This window comes from Emys orbicularis, chromosome 5 (assembly GCF_028017835.1).
Source record: "Emys orbicularis isolate rEmyOrb1 chromosome 5, rEmyOrb1.hap1, whole genome shotgun sequence".
In the NCBI taxonomy this organism is placed as follows: Eukaryota; Metazoa; Chordata; order Testudines; family Emydidae; genus Emys; species Emys orbicularis.
Window position 1 is genome coordinate 130,378,849 of NC_088687.1, and position 27,068 is coordinate 130,405,916.

Here is a 27,068-nt window from a genome sequence, read left to right on the forward strand (position 1 = left end):
ATTAGTCCCATTGAGTTTAACGAGACTACTCATGGGCATAACTATTTGTAAGATCAGGCCTTAGTATGGATTTCTCAGTATGAAAAGAACATAAGAACGGCTATAATAGGTCAGACCAATGGTCCACCTAGTCCAGTATCCTGTCTTCCGACAGTGGCCAATGCCAGGTGCCCCAGAGGGAATGAACAGAACAGGTAATCATCAAGTGATCCATCCCCTGTCGCCCATTCCCAGCTTCTGGCAATGAAAGGCTAGGGACACCCAGAGCATGGGGTTGCATCCGTGACCAACTTGGCTAATAGCTGTTACATTCATGGAGGATAGGTGCATTATCTAATTCTTTTTTCAACTCCATTATAGTTTTGGCCTTCACAGCATCCACTAGCAACGAGTTCACAGGTTGATTGTGCATTGTGTGAAGAAGTACTTCCTTTTGTTTGTTTTAAACCTGCTGCTTACTAATTTCATGGAGTGACCCCTTGTTTTTGTTATGTGAAGGAGTAAATAACACTTCCTTATTTGCTTTCTCCTCACCGTTCACAACTTTATAGACCTCTATCATAGCCCATCTTAGTTGTCTCTTGTCCAAGTTGAAAAGTCACAGTCTTTTTAATCTCTCCTCATAGAACTGCATGAAGTATTCCAGGTTTGAGCATACCATGGATTTATATAGTGGTATTGTGATATTTTCTGTCTTATCTATCCTTTCCTAATGGTTCCTAATGTTCTATTAGCTTTTTTTGACTGCCACTGCCTATTGAGCGGACGTTTTCAGAAAACTATCCACAATGACTCAAAAATCTTTTTTGAGTGGTAACAGCTAAGTTAGACCCTATCATTTTCTATGTATAGTTGGGATTATGTTTTTCAATATGCATTATTTTGCATTTATCAACATTGAATTTCTTCTGCCATTTTGTTGCCAGTCACCCAGTTTTGTGAGATCCATTTGTAACTTTTTTGCAGTCTGCTTTGGACTTAACTTATTTGAGTAGTTTTGTATTGTCTCCAGCTTTTGCTACCTCACTGTTTACCCCTTCTTCCAGACCATTGATGAATATGTTGAATGTCACTGGTCCCAGTACAGATCCCTGGGGGACATCACTATTTACCTCTCTCTCCATTCTGAAAACTGACCATGTATTCTGACCCTTTGTTTCCTACTTTTTTTTTTTTTTTACCAGTTACTGATCCATGAGAAGATCTTCCCTCTTATCCCATGACAGCTTTCTTTGCTTAAGAGCCTTTGATGAGGGACCTTGTCAAAAGCTTTCTGAAAGTCCAAGTACACTATATAAACTAGATCACACTTGTCCACGATTGTTGACACCCCCAAAGAATTTTTATAAATTGGTGAGATGTGATTTCCCTTTACAAAAGCCATGTTGACTCTTCCCCAGCAAATCGTGTTCATGTATGTATCTGATCATTCTGTTCTTTACAATAGAGTCAACCAATTTGCAAGGTACTGAAGTTAGACTTACCAGGCTGTAATTGCCAGGATTGCTTCTGGAGCCTTTCTAAAAAATTGGTGTCACATTAGATATCTTCCTCATCTGGTACAGAAGCTGATTTACACACCACAGTTAGTTAATAGCTCTGCAGTTTCATATTTGAGTTCCTTCAAAACTCTTGGGTGAATATCGTCTGGTCCTGGTGACTTATTACTGATTAATTTATCAATTTGTTCCAAAACCTCCTCTAATGACCCCTCAGTCTGGGACAGTCTCTCAGATTTGTCACCTAAAATGAATGGCTCAGGTGTGGAAATCTTCCTCACATCCTCTGCAGTGAAGACTAATGCCAAGAATTCATTTAGCTTCTCCAGAATGGCCATACTTACCTTGAGTGCTCCTTTAGCACCTTGATCGTCCAGTGGTCCCATTAGTTGGTTGGCAGGATTCCTGCATCTGGTGTACTTAAAAAATTGCTGTTAGTTTTTGAGTCTTTGGCTAGTTGCTCTTCAAATTGTTTTTTGCCCTGCCTAATTATACTTTTACACTTGACTTGCCAGAGTTTATGCTCCCTTCTATTTTCCTCAGTAGGATTTCACTTCCAATTTTAAAGGATGTCTTTTTGCCTCTAACCACTTTGTTTACTCTGTTTTTTATCCATGGTGGCAGGTTTTTAATTTGGGATATATATTTAGTTGAGCTTCTATTATGGTGTTTTTACGTTTCCCTGCTGCTTGCAGGCATTTCACTTTTGGAAACTGTACCTTTTAATTTCCATTTAACTAGCCTCCTCAAAAAAAAAAAAAAAAAAAAAAGATTAAAAATCATACATTTAACAAATAGGTTTGATAATGGAAATAGATTACATAGCTGCACTTGCGTGCTGTCATGCATTAACCAGATGCTGCACTTTTGCAAGGGATGTTTACATTCAAAGAATTTTTGTTTTTGTGAAAACTTTTGAAATGTCATAAATATGTTTCTATTAATAGTGGTTTTGGGGACTGAACTACCAGACAATATCCCTTTTGCAACTTTCCTTTTGGAATTTTTTTTAGTGCATCTCTTCATTACTCCTGTAAAGTTTAAAACATATTAAATAGTGACGAATTCCAAAACCAGCTTTTTGCATACTTTATTTATGTATTTTAACAAGTCCTGCCACTATCATTCAAGCCATGAACTCTGATGTTCATACAAACAGCATGTGAAAATATCAATTGTAAATATTTGTAAATCTACAATATCCTTGACTCTAGAATAATTTATTCCGTAAACTCTAGGGTGACTTTTGAGTGAGGGGGCGGGGGGGGGGGGGGGGAAAAGAGTGTGTGACATATTCAGTAAATGTATAACCACCTTTTTCTTTCAGGAATTGCAGTATGTAATGTGCCAGCTGCATCAGTAGAAGAGACAGCAGATTCTACAATGTGCCACATCCTGAACCTTTACAGGCGAACCACCTGGCTTCACCAGGCCTTGCGAGAAGGCACAAGAGTACAGAGTGTTGAGCAGATTCGGGAAGTTGCTTCTGGAGCTGCCAGGATTAGAGGGGAAACCTTGGGCATTATTGGATTAGGTATGTTGACTCTGAGTAGACAGTTGATTTTCCGGTTTTTTTACCCATTGTGATGGAATTGTGGAAATTGAAGATGGAAAAGATGAGTCATGTAAGCCATCCCCTGCAGTGCAGGATTGCTCCTTGCAAAATATTCGCTTTGTCCAAGCTTGTATGCTGAACAAGTAATACCCATGCTAAATAAAAATTATAAATGTCCCCAACTCATGGGGCTTCCTCTGTTTACCTTACAAGACTACTTCAAAATCTAATAGTTTTCTCCTGATAGTTTTAATCTTTCTCTTCTTTAATTTCATCCCATTACTTCTAATCATACTCCATTGTATCATGGTGAATAGTACTTCTCCATCCTTGGTTTTTATAACTTTCAAATATTTATAGGTGGTTACTTTGTTCCCCTTCCTAAATCATCACTTAATATTTCCACCTAGTCAGTCCATCCAACAACCTATCTAATTTTGTTGTTGTTCTACCCTGAATTTCTCTACATCTTTCTGAGAATCAGACACACAGGTGCTGCAGAATCCTATAAATCATATCACTTCCCTGTTCCATCATGAGGCCTCTGCCTAATTATCCCAATATCAGATTAGCCTTATTTGGTGCCGTATTACGTTGCATAATCCTATTTAACTTGCTGTCCAATACTCCATTTGGGCTTATTTCAGCATTACTGTTTTCCCCATATTTTTCCCTCCTACAGTTATCTTTAACATACCAGAAAGGGTCCTGCAAGATTCATAAAATATTTTCATTAGTGAATTGGATAATGGAGTACAGAGTATGCTTATAAAAAGTGCAGATGACACAAAGCTGGGAGGGGTTGCAAGCTCTTTGTAGGATTGGATTAGAATTCAAAGTGACCTTGGCAAATTAGAAAATTGGTCTGAAATCAACAAGATGAAATTCATTGAAAACAAGTGCAAAGTACTAGACTGAGGAAGGAAATATTAAATATGCAACTACAAAATGGGGAATAACTGGCTAGGTGTAATACTGCTGAAAAGGATCTGGGGGTTATAGTAGATCACAAATTGAATTTGAGTCAACCATGTGATGCAGTTGCGACAAAGGCTAATATCATTCAGGGGTATTAACAGAAGCATCGTATGTAAGACATGGGAGGAATTATTCTGATCTGCTTGGCACTGGTGAGGCTTCAGCTGCAGTACTGTGTCCAGTTCTGGGCACCACACTTCAGGCAGGATGTGGACAAATTGGGGAGAGGAGAGCAACAAAAATGATAAAAGGTTTAGGAAACTTGACTTGAGAGGAAAGGTTAAAAAAAAAACTGGGTGTGTTTAATCTTGAGAAAAGAAAATTGAGGCGGGACCTTATAAGTCTTCAAATATGTTGCAGGCTTTTATAAAGAGAACGCTGATCAATTGTTCTACATGTCCACTGAAGGTAGGACAAGAAGTAAATGGCTTAATCTGCAGCAAAGTAGATTTAAGTTAGATATTAGGAAAATCTTTCTCACTATAAGGATAGTTAAGTTCTTGAATAGGCTTCCAACGGAGGTTGTGGAATCCTCATAATTGAGGTTAAGAAAAACCCAAACAGGTTGGACAAATACCTGCAAGGGATGGTCTAAGTTTACTTGGTCCTGCCTCAATGCAGAGGTCTGGATTTGATGACCTGTCAAGGTTCCTTCCAGCCCTACATTTCTATGATTCTATGAAAGAGTTATCTGTCACTAGTCTGCAAATATATTTTAATCTAAATCTTGTTCACCAGCATATTGGCCTTAAGGTACCCTGTGTTCTGCAGAAGATGCCGCTTATCATAGCTGTCAGTTCCAGTCCTAGTTGGTTTTGTCTCCGTTTTGGTTTTGTTTCAGTTTATTACTGAAATGTGTTGACATCACAACTGCTGAATCATGAAAGGCTGTTATAGAAAATGCTGCACATGTAAAATAAATTAGTCCCAACTTCTCCTACTTCCATGCCACCTTGATGCCATTGCTAAATCCTGCTGAATGTTTTCTCTACATCTCCAAAATGTCTTCTCCACTTTTGTCCATATTCATCCCTGGCCTCAACCACTGCTATATCTTTCCACTATCATTAGGGTAATCAGCTAGCAAGTGTGAAAAATCGGGACGGGGTGAGGGATGATAGGCGCTTATATAAGACAAAGCCCTGAATATCGGGACTGCCCCTATCAAATTGGGACATCTGGTCACCCTAACTATCATCATCTTAGCTCAACCTTCAATCATTCCAAAGTTGTCCTGTATGGATAATACGACGTGTCTGCCACATTAACCATGTCCGGGGTCTCTTAACATCCTTTCACTGACTACTTCTTGCCTTCTTCACAAGAAATGCCCTTCCTTATTTTCACTTCCAAAGAGCTCTAAGACTAGCTCCTGCCTGCCTTTTGGCTCTCCTCATAGTCAGTCCTTCCAAAGCCCAAACCAATCACTTCCACACCCTCTGATCTGGCCAACCTGCATCACTCACTGGCCTTTTCATTTCCTTCACCCACTCTTTTCTCTGTGCCTTCTTTCATACAAACTCCCTACTTCTGACCCCTTCACTCTCACTTGATCTGCTAAGCCTCCTGCTGCTCTTCTTCATATCCCTCTTCTAAACTCACTTCTTCCACAAGGCCTGTTAACCAGTCTCCACCCTCCCTCAGCTTGTAGCGATAATGAGAGAAGTAAAACAAGCAAAAAGTTTACTGAACAACACTGTTTTGCTCAATCATTTGCTTCTCTTGCATCCCATTTCTCATCTGCTTGTTGTTTGTTCAGACTGTAATTTTCTCAGGCCTGGGTTTTTGTTTCTCTGTGTCATTAGAAAGTGTGTAGCATCCTTTGAATGCTACATAAATAATACCACATTATTTCAAGCTTTCTGTGTTACCTTATTTCTTTGTTACTTTACCCAGAGACCAACTGGCAATCATTGCAGATTCCAGAGTATATGTTGTCATATAATATACACTATATTATTGTGTGTGTGTGTGCGCATGCGATATCCCACTTAATAAGTGAGGTGCTACATTCTGTATCAGCTTCAGTCTCTGAATGGTTTTAAGATGTAGCCCCATATAGAATATGTTAAAATAGACTAATCTTGAGGTGACAAAGGTATGAATAACAGTAGCTAGGCTTGTATCTGAAAGAACAGGTCACAACCTCCTGGCCAGCTACAGATGGTAAAAGCATTTAGATATTCTTGAAGATGAGCATAGAAGTACTTGGATTAATAGAAAGCCAATCTGGTTACTGCTACAGTTATCATTTAACAGTAACTGGGAGTCTGAAATCACCCCTTAGTTGCAAACCCTGGTGACCAGCAGCAGATGCACGCCCTCAATCAAAGGGGACGATATTACCGATGGCTGCTTCCTGCTTTCCATCATCCTCTTAGTCTTGTCAGGATTCAGCTTCAGACAGCTTGCTTTCACCAATGCCTCAGTCTCAGCTAGATGTTGTCTGAGGTGCTGAGTTGCATTGCCCATGTCAGACAAGATGGCAATATACAGTTAGCATTATCTGCATACTGCAAATACCACACCCCTCAATAACACTCCACTTCTCTCGAGTATAAGGGGCTAGTAGAACAAGGGGTGGGGGAACAGAATGTCACCCGTGCTGTCTACACGTATCATTTTGTTACTAATGAAATGTTGATGTACAGTTTGAACTAACCCTTGTGGTAATTTCCTTAAATTAGACTTATTTATTAGAAACATTTTCAGGATAGGAAGGAAAGCTGTTGCAGGCTGTAGAGTTGTGCTGTGGTGTTTTGACAGTAATTTCAAAAGTAAACCCAAGAAAATTAATAGGCAACAGGTTTAAAACAAACAAAAGGAAGAACTTCTTCACACAACACACAGTCAACCTGTGGAACTCTTTGTCAGGGGATGTTGTGAAGGCCAAAATTATAACTGGGTTCAAAAAAAGAATTTGATAAGGTCATGGAAGATAGGTCTATCCATCACTATTAGTCAAGATGGTTGGGTCACAGCCCCATGTTCTGGGTGTCTCTAAACCTCTGACTGCCAGAAGTTAGGGATGGATCAGAGGGGATGGATCACTTGATAATTGCCCTGTTCTATTCATTTCCTCTGAAGCATTTGGCAGCGGATATTGTCAGAAGACTGGATACTGGGCTAGATGAATCATTGGTCTGACCCAGTGTGGCTGCTCTTACATTCTTAAACTCCTGGCCAATTCATGATGCAGTCTGTTCCTTGTACAGAGATTTATGGTTAAATCTGGACCATCAGTTACAGCAAACTTTTCTCCCATTAAATCATTGTTGGCCAGTTTCTTCCCTCACACACGTACATGTGGCTCTCAGTGATTTCAGTAGGAGGCTCCACACATGCATTAGAAGGCTCTAATATATTAGTCTATACACCAGGATTGGTTGTAATGAACAGAAGGTTTCAGTTTTAAACTGGTCAATCCATTCCAATAGACCTACCCATAATGTATTCCTAAGAGAGGTACAGGAAGATAGCATATGTAATACACTTTGTTCTTTACGAAATTACTGTTCACAGATTATGTACACTGATGTACACTTGAGCTATATAGGTCATGAATCTTGAAAATATTTTAATTATACTAGAAGTTTGTGATATTTCTGATTTTCAAAGAATCATAGAAATGTAGGGCTGGAAGGGACCTCAAGAAGTCATCTTGTGCTCCTTGTGCTGTGGCAGGAACAAGTAAACCTAGATCATTGCTGACTGGTGCTTGTCCAACCTGTTCTGAAAAGCCTCCAATGATTGCGATTTCACAATCTCCCTTGGAAACCTATTCCAGAGCTGAATTGCCCATATAGTTAGAAAGTTTTTCCTAATATCCAACCTAAATCTCCCTTGCTGCATATTAAGCATTATAAACAGATCCTCAAAAGCAAACAACTAGTGTACACAGTCTTTTATTTCAATATGTTTTGAAGACTTTGTCTAAAGTAGAAGTCCCCAGGGAAAAGCAAACAGTACCAGTGATACTGACTGACTGCTCAATATTCTAAATGTATCCATCACCAGACATTCCAGAATTACTGTGTTCAGGTTAAATGGTCAAGAAGAGACCTCCTTTTGTGGCTTCTTGTGTTTTTCAAAAAGAAACTGAAGAACACTGGGAAATCCCTTAAAACACAGTTGGAAAGACATGGGATTTTCCTATCTTATTCTGTTGCATTTTGAGTAGACACAGATGTTACAAAATAAAACTTTCCGTTGATATTTTTGAGGCTGAGCGTTGGCTTTCCTGGTGAGTCTAGTGATTCTGATACTTCTGAAATATCCTTATGTCTCAAATTCTCAACAAGCCTGATAGCTGAGTATAAAGTACAGTACAGTACAAATAGTTGTATTTCTTCAAAACATTCGTATTCCCAGACTCTCTTCACACAGCACATGCCAGTCCCGTGACCTTGATTTATATTACTTATCGGTGTGTTATAATAAGTGAGATAAGGACCTCCCAGTACACATGCAAGGTGGGATCCTTTCCTCAAACCAACTTAAAACATGACTTAAGGAAGTAATAAGAGAGTAAGAAAGGGTAAATGAGGAAGAACTAAGGCAATATGGTAGATTGTATTATTTAGATTAGGAGTTTATTTTAGGCTAGGGACTGTCTTTTCATTATAGATGAGTGTACAGTGCCTACCACGGTGGGGCTTCTAGACACTATGCAGTACAGATATTAAACACAAGATGATCACTTCAGCTACTCAACAGGACTAGTGCATGTTATGATGGAGCTCCTTTGTTTATGGTTTAGCTATATCGATAATGAACAAATAAAAGACCTATGGCAGGTTTCTTGTAGGCATTATAGAATAAGTCCATCATCAAGAAGGATGTAAAAGTGGAAAGTACCATCTCAGAAAGTGCATGTGGGGCTGGGGGCAGGGGCAGGCGGGGCAGGTGAGCTGAAAGAATTTTAAAGACTGCATAAACCGAAAACCAAGTTGGGAGGGTAGACTCATCTGCTAATAGCAATCACAAAAATGTGAATGTTTTCAGTATTGAACTGTTTCTGAAATAATCATGTTGTCACAGCTTGATGAGTAGTGTGTCATAAATTCAGGCAGAGAGGGAACTTTAAAGAAATTATTTCGTATTAACTCAAATTGCAAATGTTCACTTAACAACTTTTTATTAGAACTGACTGTTCAGACATGGGCAAAAATGAGTACTTTGCAGGGATAAGGTGGGTGAGGTAATATCTTTTATTGGACCATCTTCTGTTGGTGAGAGAGACAAGCTTTCGAGCTACACAGAGCTCTTCTTTAGGTATTACCTCACCCACCTTGTCTCTCTCATATCCTGGGACTGGCATGGCAACAACTACACTGCAGGGAACAGTCTGGAACATCAGTGATTTGTCATCAGCACGTCCAGCAAATGGTGCCACCTGTTAAGCAGATCCAGGTTCCCATAGATCCCATACATTCCAGCTTTTGGCATTACAGCTTGCCATTTTGTTTATATTTATGGAGCAGTCTTGTTGCTTTGTTTTGGTCAGGGATGGCATAAACTAATCCTTAAATATAAAGCTATGTAATGAGAATTTCTAATGGGACATGGGATGTCTCTTTTCTATGTTCTGTAAAATCCCATGTAAGTTTACAGCACCACATACATGTTTTGTAACAATAATTATACAAGTATGCCACTTCCTACCAGAAACATTCTCTTTTGTTTGTATGTCTGTGTCATTCTAGGACGTGTTGGGCAAGCAGTAGCACTACGTGCAAAGGCCTTTGGCTTTAGTGTTCTTTTTTATGACCCATACCTCTCAGATGGCATTGAACGTGCTCTTGGACTGCAGCGGGTGAGCACTTTACAAGACCTGCTATTTCACAGTGACTGTGTAACCCTGCACTGCAACTTGAATGAACACAATCATCATCTTATTAATGACTTCACCATTAAACAGGTAACTATCCAAATGTAGGTTGGGTGTAGTTTTATAATTACTGATTTTCTGCAAACTGTAGAGTTTCTCCATGTAAACATGCAAATTCAGATCTGTATTAATTTTCTCTTCCATCTGCTATTTCACTGTTTTGTTAAGCAGGTTTATATTTGGTTAAGAAATAGATGATATCTTATACAGTGTTATTTTTCATTCATTTTACTTGCTGATTTCTCTTTTGTGGAAATAGTGTGTTATGCTTGCTCGATTCATTGACATTTATTTAAAAGCACTTCTGTTGTATCTTCAGGTACATACATCCTCTTTATATTAGTAACAAAAGTTGCACTTCACTTTTATACTTCAATTACAGTTTGAGTTTCTGTATCCCTAACTTAAGGATCATGACTAACTGGCGACCCCTTGTGTTAATTCCTAATAGTTGCAGAATGTTTCCCTGATAATTGCTCACACTACAGTAGTAGGTTATTTGGGGAAAATAATATATAAAATGGATTTGGTCTTGGGATGAAGCATTCTAAAATTACTAAATACTTAAACCATATCCAAATGTAGAACTGCAGCAATTGTTCTGTTTTGGAGAAATTCAGAAGGTAAACATTTTGGTTTTTGCATTCAATATTTATTTGCTGCCTCGAACCTTGGTATATTTAATGTATATTAAAAGGTGTAGCTTTTTTTAATGTATGAGTGTGGCAATTCTATAAGTAAAAATGGTAATTTGAACTAAGAAATCCTGTACATTCATTTTGCATTGTTGGTGCTCTTTATACATTTATTGTATGAATCTATTTGATAACACATAAGTTCTATGAAAGATATCTCTACTGAATTAAAATGATGATTGTTTGGCTTCTGAGAAATACCAAATACCTGCTATTCCCATGGACTTCATTGGGATTTCAGTATGAGTTGAGGATGCTCGACATCTCATAGGATCATGCCCTAATGTTAATGAGATGTAATAATAGATACTTTAATTGGACAATTGACTCTATGTAGAAAAATCCAAGTAGAAGATCATCTGAGTTTAAAACTCTCAAAAGCTAGGAAATTCAGTGTGAAGGGAGCAAAGAAAGCTGTCCTCTGTCACGTCTTCATTCTAGACTTTTGTTCTGTTCAGTATAGATTCTAATACTACACTCATGTACATTATGATTACTCTTTCATTATGTTATCATATAATACTGAGCAGAAAGGTCCTCGTATGTTAAGAAGCTCTGCGCAGGCAAACCCCTGCACCCACGTGGAGATCCACTGAAATCTAAAATTATCAAATTAGCCATCATTTTTATACCTACATATGCCATAGTTGGCCTATATGTCTTCCATGATAAAATATGCCACATTATGCAGTGTTGTGTGTTAATATAATGAAAAGGTCTCATTTATATATGCACAAAGGGGAAAGTTGCAACCTGAACTGCGTGTTAATGGATCTTTTAAATTGAATATCCTTGAAATCTCTTTGAAAAGTTTAGGAAGGAGCCTCTCTTTCCTTGTTAGGCTGACTTCTCCTCTAAATTATTTGGTGTATTGCCCAGCCAGCACATTTGGCCTTCCATCTCCTGTGTAGCTCAAGTAAACTGAGTCCAGGGCAATGAGTGCTCAATGTTCTTTTCCTGAAGCAGAAATCATCTTTACCTGTTCATCACATTACAAATTTGTAAAGGAGACATTTTATTTATTGCAATATCTCTTGTAACTGCAATTATTATACACAGGATTAATTTAGAATAGCTGAAAAGAGGCATTCCTAATCTGCAACTACCATTGCAGTTGACTGTGACTCACGTAGCTCACTCCCTCTAGAATACAATTATACATCCACATTCTGTTTGGTTTTGATTTATCTTACTACTAGCTTTACAGCTGTATAAATAGCACTGGAGATGAAAAGTCAAGGAAGGTTTTTGTGGATGGAAAAGGGATTTGAGCGGTATCCACTATGATTAAAATTTCCAAGCTCTTTAGAGGATATATAAATGTTCTACACGATACTTAAGGCCAAATGCGTCCTGTCACTTATGTGAGTGCTGAAGTGGGCAGTGCACATGTATGCTTCCCCGGAATCCATAGATGTCCCCCTGCAGGGCTAAAGGACTGCAGGTGAGAGGGGTCAGACCATGGTTCGAGCGAGTGGATTGGCCAATATAGTACATGAATTCTGTTAGGATCTTACCAGATACGCGTAAATCTTAATTGTTTTGTTTCCAACCATCCTACCAAACGACTTCGAGGAGATTCCTTCCCTTGCTCTTTTTCCTTTAAATACTCCTACTGTGCATCAGTTTGGCATTTCAAGCCCAGGTGTTAGTTGCAAAAGAGCAACTGATGATCCTGTAAAAATCCTTTGCGTGTTTAGAATAAGTTTTTAAAGTTCATTCACTATTCAAAAATTGTTTTTTGTTGTTTTTGTGATGATGGGATCAGCTCAAGATGGGGACTTGGGCACCCATCCTTATTTATGACCCCTATCCTGCAAACACTTCTACCGTGCTCATTTTGATGCATGGAAATGTTTTATTCCTGGGGGGAATTCTACGTCATTGACTTCTGATGGGGAAACAAAGGGAAACTGCAAGAATGGTCATGCACCCCTCTCGGTCAATGCAGGCATGTCAGTTCGGGCACCTGGACCAGCCGGTAGAGACATAAATCACAGCCGGGGCGGTGGGGTTGGGCAGTCACGTGTCTGTCCCTCTCGCTTGCTATTGCAACATGCTCGATGTGGAAGGGCAGGGCTTTATTGTGTTTCTGAGGAGGTAGTTGTGGGGCAGGCTCTCTCCCTCTCGGGCAGAGCAGACTCTAGCAGCCTGCCTGCATAGTGAATTGTTCCCATTGTTCTTAGCGAATTCCCCCCAGGAGTTTAAAACCGTGTAAAAGTTTTAAGGCTCCTTTACATTGCCAGAGTGGTGTAAAGGACAGAATGGCATCATAAATGCTTATGGGTGCTTTAGTGATTAGAGCTGGTCTAAATTTTTGGACTGAAAAAATTTCCGATCAAAATGTGCTCCATGAACTGTTTGCTGCTGACATTTCTGGAGATGGTCAGTAGCCAATATAAAGTGTTAATTTGATTCCTCAGCCCTCACTTGCTCTTCAGTTGCCTGTGATGTAACACTGAGCATACGGCTGCATATATTTTTTGACTAATAACTAGAATTAAAGGGTCAAACCTAGCTACATTACTATTAGAGGGGGTTTGGAGTTTTCCTCCAGTGCTCCCCACTCGCATTCTCCATCCATTGTATTGTAGTTTAAATAAATTACTAAAATAATTGAAACCAGGATGATTATATTGCGTATTTTGACAAATAAAACATGCAGAATTTTACAGAATTTAAAATATTGTGCGCAGAACTTTAAATTTTAGTGGTGTAGAATTTTTAATATTTTGGCACAGAATTCCCCCAGAAGTAATATTTGCAGGGTTGGGGCCTATGTATGGGACACATGCTATGGATCCTTAAGTATTGGTGTTGATTGACGTGAGACCCCGAAGTCTTTATTCCCAGCTTCATTCTAGGCTATCATCTTTCTAATTTAAATCTCCATTTTGTGTTCATGTTGCGATTACATTATGGCATGAAGTCTTGTAGCTGAGACTGAGTGTGGAGGACCATAATGCTAATCTGAGCAACGCAGTTTACAGCCTCTTGCCAAAGCTCACAGCATTCCCAGCCAATACCATTCCAGTGCCTTTTAATTGAATAAAACAAGAATTTCCTGGGTCTTGATTTGAAAAGTCTCATGGGGAGGGGGAAGTGAGTTTAAGTATGAGCAGTAAATAAAGTATAAATCTTCTACATCTTGCTAACTAAATCATAAAGTCTTGGAAGATGCAAAATCATTGAGTTTTCTAAAAGATCCATTTAGCCTTTCATTTGCATAAAAGTTTAAAAACCACAAAATGTGATTTTGTTTAGCAGTGTGCAATAGCTTCTGTCTCGTACAATTTCACAGTGAAATAAAAAATAAAATAAAACAAAACAATCTGTCAGCTTCATTTGCATGTTTACTTCTTCTGGTCGTGTACTGCACAGTATGTAAAGCATTGGTTCTGTTACAAGACACCCTACTTATAAGAAACAAAACGTTATAAGTGCTGTGAAATATTATTTTACATTTGAAGCATCAAATTTTGTGGTACTTTCCAATGGAAAGGGAAGACAACTGGTGATAGGTTAATCCAGTTGAATAGCCTTTGTTGTAATGGATGCTTCCTTTGAGTAAATAATAATGCCACAACGATTTTATTTCATTTATTTTTATTTCATCATCCTTGTTTTTAACTTTCCCTAGATGAGACAAGGGGCTTTCCTGGTCAACACAGCTCGAGGTGGGTTAGTAGACGAAAAAGCACTTGCACAGGCCCTGAAGGAAGGAAGGATACGAGGGGCAGCCTTAGATGTACATGAGTCAGAACCATTCAGGTGCTTTTCCTTTTTTTTTTTATTTTTTTTTTTATATTTTGTTCACTTTCTTATTTTTAAGTATTAGTGCATGATGCATCCAACAGCAATGAAGCAAAGAAGCGTTCCTTCCACCTAGTAGTTGAATCCTTCTTAGTAAAGCAATATGCATCTGTGCAGCTCTGGATTAATGCAAATGCAGATGGAGCTTTTGTACACAGTCAGGAGGGAGCAGAAAAAAAAGTTAAATACAAGATTTAAAAAAATGTAATGGGGGGTAATTCAGTAGTGAAATGCACTGCCCTGCACCAAGAACCCAAGTTCAAAGGCTGGGCATGGCCTTGTGCCTCACGGCCTGGAAAAGAACACACTCCTCTCCTGTCATTGATAGGAGGAAGGCCTGGCCAGCTCTCCCTGCCAGAGGAAAGTTAGTGGTGGTATAAGTACTCTTCAGTAAGGTGGGAGGAGTTGAGATTTTTTTGGAAAAACTATCCTTTTATGAAGGTGTATGGGTGTGACCTTGACACCTGATTGCATAGATTTCGTATCCATCCAGATTCTCTCTACTGGGTACCTGAGAATTATAAGCAGGCAAGTTTGTGGAATTGAGAGAGATGACCAGAGTCCCGATATTTTTGCTACCATTAGCAGAGTTGGTGACACTCTATTTAGTTTGCTGAATACCATTAGGAAGTCCACAGTTGCAGCCACAAATGTACCAGTGTCTCCAGTTAGTAGTTTTGGTGGTATGATTTAAACACAGAAAATACCATTACAGTCTTTCCATGAGTCCTGAACCTCTGAGTTTGAGAGTGGTTTGCAATGGATTAAACCTAGGAACTGACAATCGTGCAGTTGCTGGATGCAGGCAGGAAGAAGCCTGTATTTCTTATTAGATGGTTTAAACGTCTACAATCCTCATAACTCTTTGAAGAGGAACAGATTCAGGACTTGAGGATAGGTTATAGAGACATCTGGTTTGTGATTTTCCTCTCATCAGATGTCTGAGACATCTGAGATAACCCTTTTAAAAATAGTGATAAAGGGTCCTTCCCTGTGGAGTTTTTGCATCTGTAGTATACAGGATGCCACACCAAAAAAAATTCTTATTCTGGCCCTGCATTTGTTTACTTCTAAGTGTAACCATTACAACAGAGCAATACCGTGAGCAAAACCACAGTCTAATATCCATGGGGCAAAATTCTGCTTTCAGATATCCCCATTCCTGCCATCAGATCTGCACAAGCAAATCCTTGCACCCACAAGAAGCCCCATTGACTAGAGTGGGGAGTCCCTGTAGGTTCAGGGGTCCATCAACATAGATTTAAGTGCAAGATCAGGGCCATAGTTTCCTTGGGCTTCAGTGTGTGTTGTCTGAGGACAACATTTAGTCCATAGAGACTAACCGTTGTTGTGCAAATATTATATTGGAGAAAGTTTTGGCAGGTATTTTAAACTAGAGATGAAGTCTGTCACTTTAAGAATTTCTGCCAACTCTGAGAGCAGACTTCTGTCTAAAAATATTTACTTTCCTCTTGTTGCAAGTAACACTTCAAGATTATTATAACTGAAAGAAATTGGAGGGGGAAAGTGTCACTATTTTCTCCGTTTTAGTTTGTACATTTGACAGCACTTTTTGTATAGTCGGTTTCGTTGCTTCCCCTGGATAGTCAGTCGGTCAGTTAGTCCATCTCTAGTATTGTTAGGTGGGTTTTTCACACTGCAACAGGAGAGAGAAACTAACTAAAATCAGGAACATGTGAAATAGGAAAAAATTGTCAGGGGGATACAGACAAGTGTATTACCTGGAACTAATTTTAACTCTTTTTTTTTAATTGACTAGATTTCAAGCTAACAGTGTCTCTTTAAAGAAACAAAGCTTTGTTTAGGGGTGTAAAAATGATGATAAATTTTGTCATAATGGACCCAAATTGAGTCGTTTCTTGAACCGATGTTGGGGTTGGGCTCACCGTATCCTTTTCTCTATCTGAGTGTGAGTGGCACTGGACAGAATCTAGTGCTGCTTTCTCTTTTATGCCACCCCTTGAGTCCAAGGAGAATAATTGTTACTTATTTACACAACTAGAAATATATCAAATTAACTGTAAAATTTAAAACAAATCCACCCCAAAAGTATTGCTACAGTTCATCCTGTGGTTGTAGCTGTTAATTCTAAAAATATGCAAAAATCCCCTCATTCCCCATCCCCCCCCCCCCAACGTATATTTTTGTCATTTGATCTTGTTTTAAAATTTCATTTAGCTTTAGTCAGGGTCCATTGAAGGATGCACCAAACCTGATCTGTACCCCACATGCAGCCTGGTACAGTGAACAAGCTTCAATTGAGATGCGGGAGGAAGCAGCACGAGAGATCCGTAGGGCTATCACAGGTACTAACTTCTCATACTTGTTCCTTCACTGAATATTTTCTTGATTAAACAAATATATCGATTTTTCTCTTTGTTGGAGTTTTCGAAATTAAGGTGGGCCAAACTGGGTTTTCTTTACCTCTTCAAGCAGGGGGGAGTTAACAGACCAGCAGATACCCACCAACTCTACCCACCGCTACTAATTGTTTTGGTACACTGCAGTAATAAACAGAAGTAATGAGACAGGAAATAATTATTTTCAGGGCAGGCAATTTAAAAAAATAGTTGCAATTAATTTTTTAATCGAATTAATTTGTTTTGAGTTAATCGGTTGAGTTAACTGCCGTTAATTGACAGCCCTAATTATTTTTCCAAATGATTTAGAGTGTACCCCTGTGACCAAAATCACCCTCTTTTTCTTGCTGGAGGTGTCTACTGACCTTTTCCATGGTTCTTCTTCAGGTCTGAAGCCACCCTTTTGTAGCCTTTCTTAGCTGTCCTCTGACACTTACCATCATTGGTGCTGTTTCTTTTGTTCTATTCTCTCTTGGCTTCTCTCTACCTTCCACAATTCATCCAAGTCTGTATTTAAATGCATCTTGGATTCCAGCATCTGAAGGGGTAATTTTCAAGGATAAAAAAATCACTTCAACTCTGAGTTCCTAATAACTCCAGTATCACAGCAAACCATGTAAATGTTAACTGTTTATATAGGAAAAATCTGTCAAACCTTCAATACGAAATACTAATAAAATAAGGAGAAGTTTGGGCAACTTGGTTTCGATTTGAATCCCATAGAGTCCAAAATAAAAGGTGGCGTTTTGTGTGCTGGAAAAGGTTTCACTAATCACTACTGTCAGTTCTTTAGAATTTGGTAATTTTTTTGTCTCTGTGCAGTTCAGATTGAGTGCTCTGCAGACATCAAGACCCATCTATTTCACTTGCACTGTGGTTGAGTGCCAACACATTTCTGTGCAATTCAGGAAACTCTGCAGGCGGGGATTCTAGTGCCATAAATTAATGGAGGTTGGGTTTTTTGCATAAGAGTTACATTCTTGATCTCTGGGATAGGATGTGCAAACCACCTTACATTTCTAGGATGGCCAATCAGTGAGACAGCATTGGTGGTGGGAGTCGTTCTTAGGTCTGGGGTATGGGATATGAATCAGTTAGCTATACAGAGGAACAGGTGGTCATATATTAAAAGTTTGCAGTAGCCCACACACAAATGTGCATGAGAGAGGCTCTGGAACAGGATGGTTGTAATATCAAAGTTAGAAAGCATTGATTTATATTAAAGCTGTTGTCACTTTAACCTTTTGCACATCGTTTGTAGTAAGATTAAAGTGAAGCCAACATTAGGGTGTTGAGAAGACATTGGATTTCAGCAGAACAAGTGTAGAAAAGATACAGAAAGTGTGGGGTGAAATTGAGTAGATGAAAGCCATGGGAGGAACAGAGAGAGAGAGAATAATTGGAAAAAGACCGTATAATAAATGACTGCATGTCTCAGTAATATGCATGCCATCTGAAGATAAACACATTCAGATTTGAAAAAAATAAATAAAAATACTAGTGTCGTTGTGCTGTAGAAAAAAGTACAAAGGAATAAGCACGGGTAAGGAAAAAAACCTAAAGCCCACAGAACAGGAATGTAGATCAGCTCTGAAAAAAGGGAGTGTGACACAGAAAAGTCAAAGTCACAAGTTGAAAGAAGATTGCAAAATACATTTAAAATAAACAAAAGTGCAAAATAAATGTTAGCAAAGGGGACTGGTGGGATGTCTAAATGGCAGCCAGGCTAATATATTGATTGAAAAGATCAATATATGAAATTAAATGAATCCTTTGTCTCAGAATTCCCCAAAAGGAGGATGCATGCAGGATAGGTGCCAAAAAAAGACACAGGATCCAGTCCAGGTCCCATTAAAGTCAATGGAAATACAATCATTTACTTCAATGGGAGCGGGATTAGTATCATCTATTTTACAGTAGGGAACCAAGATCATCCCAAAACTGATGTTCAAGAATCTGATACAGCACTCATTGAAATGATTTGGGAGGAGTCTTTCCATTTTCTTCAGCTTTTTAGGGCCAGATGCAACATTAAACTGAAGAGTTGTAACTTGAAGGCTGCATGAAGTCTAAGCAAATATACTGAAGGAAGTGGTTAGAGAGAGCAATCATCAGATGTACTTAAATTTTCCTTTAGAAATGTAGGAAATACTTGGCAACTGAGAGATGAAAATGTGCTATGGATATTTAAGGAGGAATTTGAGTAAGAGAGGGTAAATAAGAGGCCAGGGTGAAATTCTGATTCTTTTCAAGTCCATGGCAAAACTCCCATTGACTGCAATGGAAGTATGATTTCATCCCAGATTTTCAGAAGTGTGTGTTCGCTATTACCGGGACAGATGCAGGAAGAAAAGGTCAGAGACTGAGAGGAGAAGAAGACTGCAGTGTTGGAGCCGAAGGACAGTCAGAGTATGGATACAGGTTTTTGCAATTTGGGAAGGATGGACTTTAGAGATGACACAGGTAAAAGAGTGACAGGATTTAGCAAGAGGCTGGATGTGGGAGAGAGTAATCAAAAGCGACCCAGAGATTTATAATATGTGTTGTTATTTGTACCGTATCGTATACTTAAACTTTATTATTTAGTATGCATGATATATCCATGTTTTATTTCATGTTGTATTTCCTACCCATTCTCTAGGTCGTATTCCAGACAGCCTGAAAAACTGTGTTAACAAAGATCATTTGACTGCAGCTACACCCTGGGCCAGCATGGATCCAGGAGTTGTTCATCCAGAGCTTAATGGTGCTGCATACAGGTAAGGATACTTAAATAGAAAAGGAAATGTCTCTTTATCTCAGAGACAACTATTCCAGCTTAAAGAAAAGAAAGAGCCACCATTTAATAAAAGGGTTTTGTGAAATTATTGTTGGATTAGACCTGTGTGTGTGTATATATATATAGATTTTTATTACTATATAATTGCTACATACATGATTATGATTGACTGAAATCAGTGATGAAATGAGTCCGTATGCTTCTATTTGTTACCTCTTCAGAAGGCACCAATGCCAATGTTTGGAACAGGGCAGATGGTATGTGAAAGGGAAGTAATCCTGACTGGCTGCAATCAGTTCAGTGGAAGCTAATGTTCATTTTGCCGAAGGTGGTAATATGGCTGTAAGCCACAGCAGGGTTACATTAATAAGCTATTGGTACACATCTTAGTTGCTTTTAACCCCTTAAGATGTGTATAAAAAGCCCACCAATGCACTTTCTGGAGTAGCTCTTTGCTATTATAATCGTATATGGAGAGAGTGTTGTCTTAATTGTACGTTTCATTTATTTTTTAAATGTTCTTTGCAAAGCATTTTTGGGACTAGTCAATATATCCTCCCGCTGTAAGTAGTAGTTCATAGTACATTGATAAGATAAAATAGGCAGAAGTTTATAAATATTATTTCACTACTGTTTTGAATATCTCTATTGTTTGCTTATTTTATCTCTTTTGTAAATTCCTGGGACTGTTTTGACTGCTTTTTTCCATCTCTTTATCTGCTGATGCCTTAACAGTGGCTGTTCATGGCTCCAAACCAATTTCAAGCCATTTACTTTTATAAAAAGCAGATGCCCAGTCTTGCAACTCCTAGTTTAGATTTTACACTATGAATTGGGTTGAAAGTGGTTTACAAGGTCACGAAACTGCTGCTGTAGAGCAGTGTCTTGAGGGAGGGGGCAGTTCAAAACTGTCATAATTCTCCTTCAGTCCTTCACTTTTTTTTCCTTATCTTTCCCCAGCTTCCTTTCCTCCCACATGCTCCAAGAGCTGTTTATTTTCTTTGCGCTCCCTATCAGCATTTCCCCTCCCTCATAATGAGTGAAGGGATGTTGTGTGTGTACGTCTGTGTGTGTCAGTGATGAAGCCCTAGCTGTACACCAGCGGAAGCACAGTTGTAACATCATCCGAAAGATCCAAGTGACCAATCAGAATGTAGCTTTGGGCTGACAGGACCATGTCCTGAAAGATAGATAGGTATTTGAAATCCATTGGGACCTACGTGCCTAAATACCTTCAGGAACCAGGTCTCAGGGTCCAATGCCATCATCTATATATTGGCAAGTATTCTGTGCTTCAAGGAAAATATTAACTTTGTCTCGATCAAAATCTTGATATATACATACAGATCAGAACAATTTGTAATTTATTTATTTTTGTTAAATGTGCCTATCCATTGCTCTAAGTACAAGAATACAACATATCAAAGAATAAAGCTATTTTTACTTGCCTCAACAGAAAATTAAGCATAGGTGTAACTGTATGCATGGAATAATTTCGTTTAGAGGTTAAGCACATGCATAAGACTTGACAGGATCAGAGCTTTAATATGTATTTAATTGGAGTAATATTTTTAGGAACAGGAAAATTGAGAGTTCATGCATTCATTTTTTTTTTCAAACGTGTGGTAAAAATTTAAAACGTTTCACAACTTCATTTGCCAGTTTCAAAGGAAAATTTGTAATATTTCCAAAAATACAAACAGCTTTTGCATTTAGATAAGATTTGCTACATTCAGTAGAGAGGGCAATACTACTGAGTGATTGAGAAGAAAGTACTGTACAATTTCTTAATTTGGAGGAAGGTTTCTGAAATAACTTGATCAACTGTATCTGTACAAACCAATGTAGGATATTCTTTAAGAAATGCCAATGGGAACAATTTCCATATTGGTTATGGTGATACAAAAACATATGGATTTGAAGCTGAGGCTTTATGAAAGAATTAATTTCAGTAACAGTACTTGCTAGTTTTAAATTCCATACTGCTTTTAACACAAAAGTTAAATTGGTGGTTTGAAACAAGTATTTCTGTCTTATCTTCTGTTTCCAGTATGAGACTTTCATTCAGCCAATTGAGTTGTGCAGTCTTTCACTAGGAGCATGATTTTTCAGATGTGCTAAAAACCATATGGATAAGAATGTGGATGATCATTTATATGTATAAAATGCAAATATGCTTTTTGGTGGACTAAAACTAACAAGAACATTTAATCCTGGAAATATCATTATTTGAATAGTGATAAGGGATAGAACTCCTAAGTGAATCAAATTTGTTGTTATTACAAGCAAAGAAGAACATTCAGCAATTACCAGCTGAACATAATCCAGATCAAATGCCTTTTGAAAGTCATAATATCCTGCAGAAAAGAAATCTCTCATTTATTGTATGCTAAACATGGATAGTTGGTCTGTTAAGAAGGTCAGGCAAAGAGGACTGTAGTTACTCTTCCAGAAGCAAAGATTAATGATGTTCCGAGAAGTTTGATGAATTATGAAAGAGAAATGGGAAGGAACCAACCTATATGTAATAGTCTGAGTTCTCAGGTAAAGTAGAGGCATACACTGCGGTGTATTATTGTTGTGTATTCATTATTGGACTAATTATTAAATAATACACCTCTGCTTACTGTGACACAAAGTGCAAGATACAGCCAGATATATTGACATGACCCACAGTAGAGACAGAGATCATGCAGTTTACAGATGTTGAAATGTCTTCTGCCTTCAAACAGATACAGACAAGAATAGCATAACCATACTTTAGATATTGTTGTGACCTATACTGGAATAAATTATACAATGAATAGCATGTTAAAGAGTATTTAAAGAGTTATTCACACACTCTGCCTGGAAGAGAGAATCTTTAGTTAGATTATAAATGCTTTGAGATGGAGACATTCTCTTGTCACGTGTTTTTACAGCACCTAGCACAATAGGCCTGGGGCCTCTAGGTGCTACTACAATGTAAATAATAATAAAGTGGATTAAACTGAAAATGGATCAACAGTTGATTGTTAATCCCAGGTCAGAAGGTTAGAGATTTTGGTATAAAGTGCTATGTGGCGGGGAGCAGATTGACAAAGGTGAGATCAGCTACATCTTGGTTCTGCTGCGGCAATTAGATTAGTTTGACACAATTACCTGGCTTGTTTTTTGGATTATTGATGCCAGAGGTGAAGGGTTGGGAGAGAGGGACTGTAAAGCTCTGGATAGAATGCATCTGCTGATTAACAGTGTAAGAGAGAATGAAACAGTGAAGCAAAGAGGGCTACAAATGCCAGATGCATATATAAAATGACTGCTGAATTTACATGGCATGTGTTTAAAGGTAAGATTGATGAAAAGGTTGGAATAACCCTGTTATAGTTAAATCAGGGAAAATAAAGTAACGAGACAGAATTTATCAAAAGATCATGGCAAAATAAATTGAGGGTACAGGAGCAGTATTAGTGAGGCAAAGTGTGGCATCAGCAAAGAGACATGTTATCAGTATTTTGGTTGATATAACGCACAGTTTAGATTCAGGACAAAAGAGTAATTGTATGACTCTTGGAGGTTAGATTTATAGGAAACATTTTTCTGGTAAGAGGGGTTGAAGGTCAGAATTTGGATCATAGGACAGTTTATTACTAGTATTAATTGGAATTACTGTGCAAACACTAAAGGTGATGTGATATTCTGCAGGCAATGCATGATTTTCTCCACAGAGTTTGAAACAAACAGAGTTCATAACAAAGCAGTGATTAGTAGAGACTCCTGACCTAGAACCTGTATGGTTTAAATGGTAGAGGCTGTCTGGAAGGAAATTTTCTGTGAAGAGAACACAACTTTGGAATTTGCTCCCTTCCTGATTTGTCGAAACCAGATTTGTTGACTGGGTGGGCACGTTGACAGGACAGTGTATTTCCATGAGTATTTGTGCAATCGGCAGATTGTGAGGGGTTGATGTTGGAAGCTGGAGAATCTTTGTTGCAAGGGCTGCTATGTTGGGGGTGTCTTTTAATTTGAGAATTATTGTCCTCTCATGGTATGTATTTTACTTTTTGTACAAAACACAATTGAATAAACCCTTTTCAAAATTAAATATGAATAAATAAAACAGTGCCCAGTTGTAAGGTATTCATAGGCTTTGAAGCAAATTTGATTTAATAAGATTCAAATTGAAGTACTGAAAGTAGGAACTAATTTCATTTGCAGTTGCCAATTAGTTCTAGAATAAACTCTCTGGAGGGGCAGAGTAGCGCTCTGTAAATTAACACTTGCAGAGTTCCATGGAAGGTACCCTGTTGGGTGTGGGTGGGGGATGAGGAATTAAATTTGTTGGCCTACAGATGGTATGATCCTCTAAATCAACAGATATCCCAACATTAGGAACAACATTATCATCTATGGAAGCCTCCACCAAAGTGACCAGGGCAACAGATAACTTCCTGGCCTGCCATGTCCTCCGCAAAAGCCATTCAGAGCTCTAGTTGTATGGTGTTTGTGATGAGAGTCTTCTATGGGATTCAGGTGATGAAGTAGAAAAGCTGCTTCCATTCTGCTTCCCCTCCTCTGAGTTTGCTGGCCAGCGGAGCCAAATTCCACCCTGATATTTAGAAAAGTTTCAATAGGCTCCAGTTGTAATTCCTGCCTTTTAAGTCTAAATGAGTAATAGGCCTGCAGATTATGCTGCTACTTTTAAAATAAACAACCTCATTAAGACCCTTGGGTAACAAAATGCTAGTTGAAGACAACAAAAGACAAGTGCATGTTTTTATGATTGGAGTGGGAGAGAGAATTATAGGATACAATACGTGGCTGGTATGAGAGAACCCCTAAAGGTGAATCGTAGGCATTTGGCTGAAGAGGAACATTTTTTTGGTAACATCACAAAAGAGGATAGACAGACATATATAGCTGTTGTTTAAATGTCAGCAGCACAGAATCTAGAGATCATGAGCTGCAGATTCACCATGTTCGGTGTCCTGATAATATCACAGCCACCATAAAACCAGACTGAAAATGTTCATCCCTTCCAGACCTCTACAATATTTAACCTTGATGCTTGTCCATAAAAAGTAACAGAACTGAAGAACTGTTCACAGTTCTTTATTTGTGACCCCCATTCCTTCCCACATACCGAAGGTCTCTAGCAAGTTTGAAGTTCAAAAACCAAATCAAGTTTTTAGGGCCTGATTTTGCCACCCTTAGACTGAATAGAGCCTTACTCCATGAGTAGTCCCATTCGGTTAAATGAGGCTACTCATAGGCTAAGATATTCCACTGTTTTATAACACAGTCCTAGTTGACTAAGTTTGTACGTTTATTTTAAAAGAAAAGACATTGTTTCAGATTCACATGATCTTGAAACCCATTCAACTGATTTCAAAACTTTACAAAAGAATCCTTTGGTATGCTTCAGTCCCAAAGGAGAAATTCAGACAAGCCACGAGGAAAGGAAAATAAGGAGATGGGGTCATGGCACCCAATGAAGTCAATGGTAAGACTCCCAGTGACTGTGAAGGGTGAGGATCATAACGTCAGAGCGGAATGGATCTTTCCATTATTGTTTTTGATATATATGTTGTCACTCATGCTGTCAGATGAACCAGCAAGTCAGGAATCTGAAGGAATTAGCAAATTCCCATTTCTAATCTGGTTAAAGTAAAGCGTTGATTACCTTAATTAACAACACCTGTATATGATGCCGTCATCTTGAGCTTTACATACACAAAACAAAATTCGTTGCCATTCTCCTTGAAGATGGCACAATTCGTGGGCCAGGTGGGCTTTGCCATCAGCCATCTCTGAATTTTAATTGTTCTCATTTTCCTCTCTTAGCAGGTATCCCCCAGGTGTTGTAAGCGTGGCTCCAGCTGGCATACCTACGGCAGTAGAAGGAATAGTTCCCAACCCCATGTCTTTATCACACGGCCTTCCTGCTGTGGCCCATCCACCACATGCTCCTTCCCCCGGCCAAACAGTCAAACCAGAAGCTGATAGAGACCACCCAAGTGACCAATTGTAGCCTAAGAAAACAGCATTCCCAACATTGGAGATTTCAACTTCAGAGAGTGTGTGGAAAAAATCTGGATTTTGAATAAAGGCAAAACCATGAACTTACAGGAGGAGACAATAATTGTTTTAGAAACTGGTCCAATATACAGTATACAAGGAAAAGGTGGGAGACAAAAAGAAGATTCGGAAACGTTTTTTCCTCCGTATAAATTGTAGTTTGTCCCTGTCCAGTGGACTGATTCACTGTTTCTGTGTCCTATGGGTTCTTTGTTAAGCAAGAGAAGTTAGTAGTTAATTATATCATGAATGTACTTGTCTGTGTACAGTTTTTAGAACATTAAAAAGGGTTTGTTTTGCTTAGCTGTCAACAAGGAAAAAACACATAAGGGAGGCATTCAACAAACCAATTTTGAGATTAAAATCCTTTCTTTTATATGTTAAAACATGCCCAAAAATGAGGCAGTTGGCAAACTTCTCAGGACAATGAATTTTTCCCATTTTTCTTTCTACGCCACACAGTGCATTGTTTTTTCTACCTGCTTGTCTTATTTTTTAGAATGATTTAGTAAACAAAAGAAAAAACAGTTTCTCCTTATTTTGGCATGAATTCCCTTATTTCAAAATGAAGACAACATTGCAAAGAGATTTTGAGGAAAAAAAAGGTTTTGTATAAACAAGCATTGTGCTTTTTGTCACCAGTTAAAGTATATATTATTGGTGGTTTGCAAAAAAGGCACTAGACTACTGAAAAGTAGCAGCATTTCATTGCCTACATTGATTCCTTCCTGGTAATGTGGTAGGCTAGCAATATTTTTGGTTAAAATCATGTTTGTGACTGTAACCATTTGTATGAATTATTTTAAAGAAATAAAAATCCCAGACAAATATCATATGTGTAAAAATTTTTATTTCTAGTAACTGTTTATTCAACTTTTATTAGGTTTCTTAGATGTAATTTTTTAAAGGATGCTGTCAAGTATTTCATTTCTAGCTTTACTTTGCTCTCCATTGTTTGTAATACCCTCTTGGGAGCTTGAAAAATAAAAATTCTTTCCATACCATTTTTCCCCTTTCCATTTCATAAATGTTGATCTTTACTCTGTGTTTCTAATGAAGTTTGAAATTAAGATAGCTTTTGATTTACTTCCTCGTTTTGTGCACCAGCATCATCAGCTACAGTATAGTAACAATATTTATTATGCTGTTGAGACAGCAGAGGGGGCCCAAGAGTAACAAAATAATAAACTTCTTTTGTGGAAGTTCTACATAAACACTGTGTGTTGTTTGGTTTCTTTTACTCTATGATCATGGAAAGGTGTGGCATGACAAAATTACATTGAAAACCCTGCCGATACGTCCTTCAAAACTGCAGAACCATGTTAAGGTATGTTGGATTTTGGGTGGAGCCACTTGGCCTTTACTTCGATATTGTTTTCAGGTGTCCTCTCATCTTGTATGCTTTTGTTTTTAGCTACTGC

General features: G+C 38.3%; 1 protein-coding gene across 9 annotated transcripts in view; it reads left to right on the forward strand.

The window, feature by feature from the left end:
• The window catches only part of CTBP1 (C-terminal binding protein 1), a 410,482-nt gene extending 384,005 nt beyond the window's left edge, over positions 1-26,477 (forward strand). For 8 of the 9 annotated variants that reach the window (XM_065405602.1, XM_065405605.1, XM_065405598.1 and 5 more), the window contains 6 exons: positions 2,827-3,033; positions 9,738-9,952; positions 14,258-14,388; positions 16,630-16,757; positions 19,453-19,570; positions 25,414-26,477. In XM_065405602.1, coding sequence (XP_065261674.1) covers positions 2,827-3,033; positions 9,738-9,952; positions 14,258-14,388; positions 16,630-16,757; positions 19,453-19,570; positions 25,414-25,600 — 986 coding nt within the window. In that variant the 3' untranslated portion in view covers positions 25,601-26,477. The remainder of the gene's footprint in view (positions 1-2,826; positions 3,034-9,737; positions 9,953-14,257; positions 14,389-16,629; positions 16,758-19,452; positions 19,571-25,413) is intronic. The other variant, XM_065405597.1, reaches the window with a different exon arrangement.
• Positions 26,478-27,068: the final 591 nt, after the last annotated feature.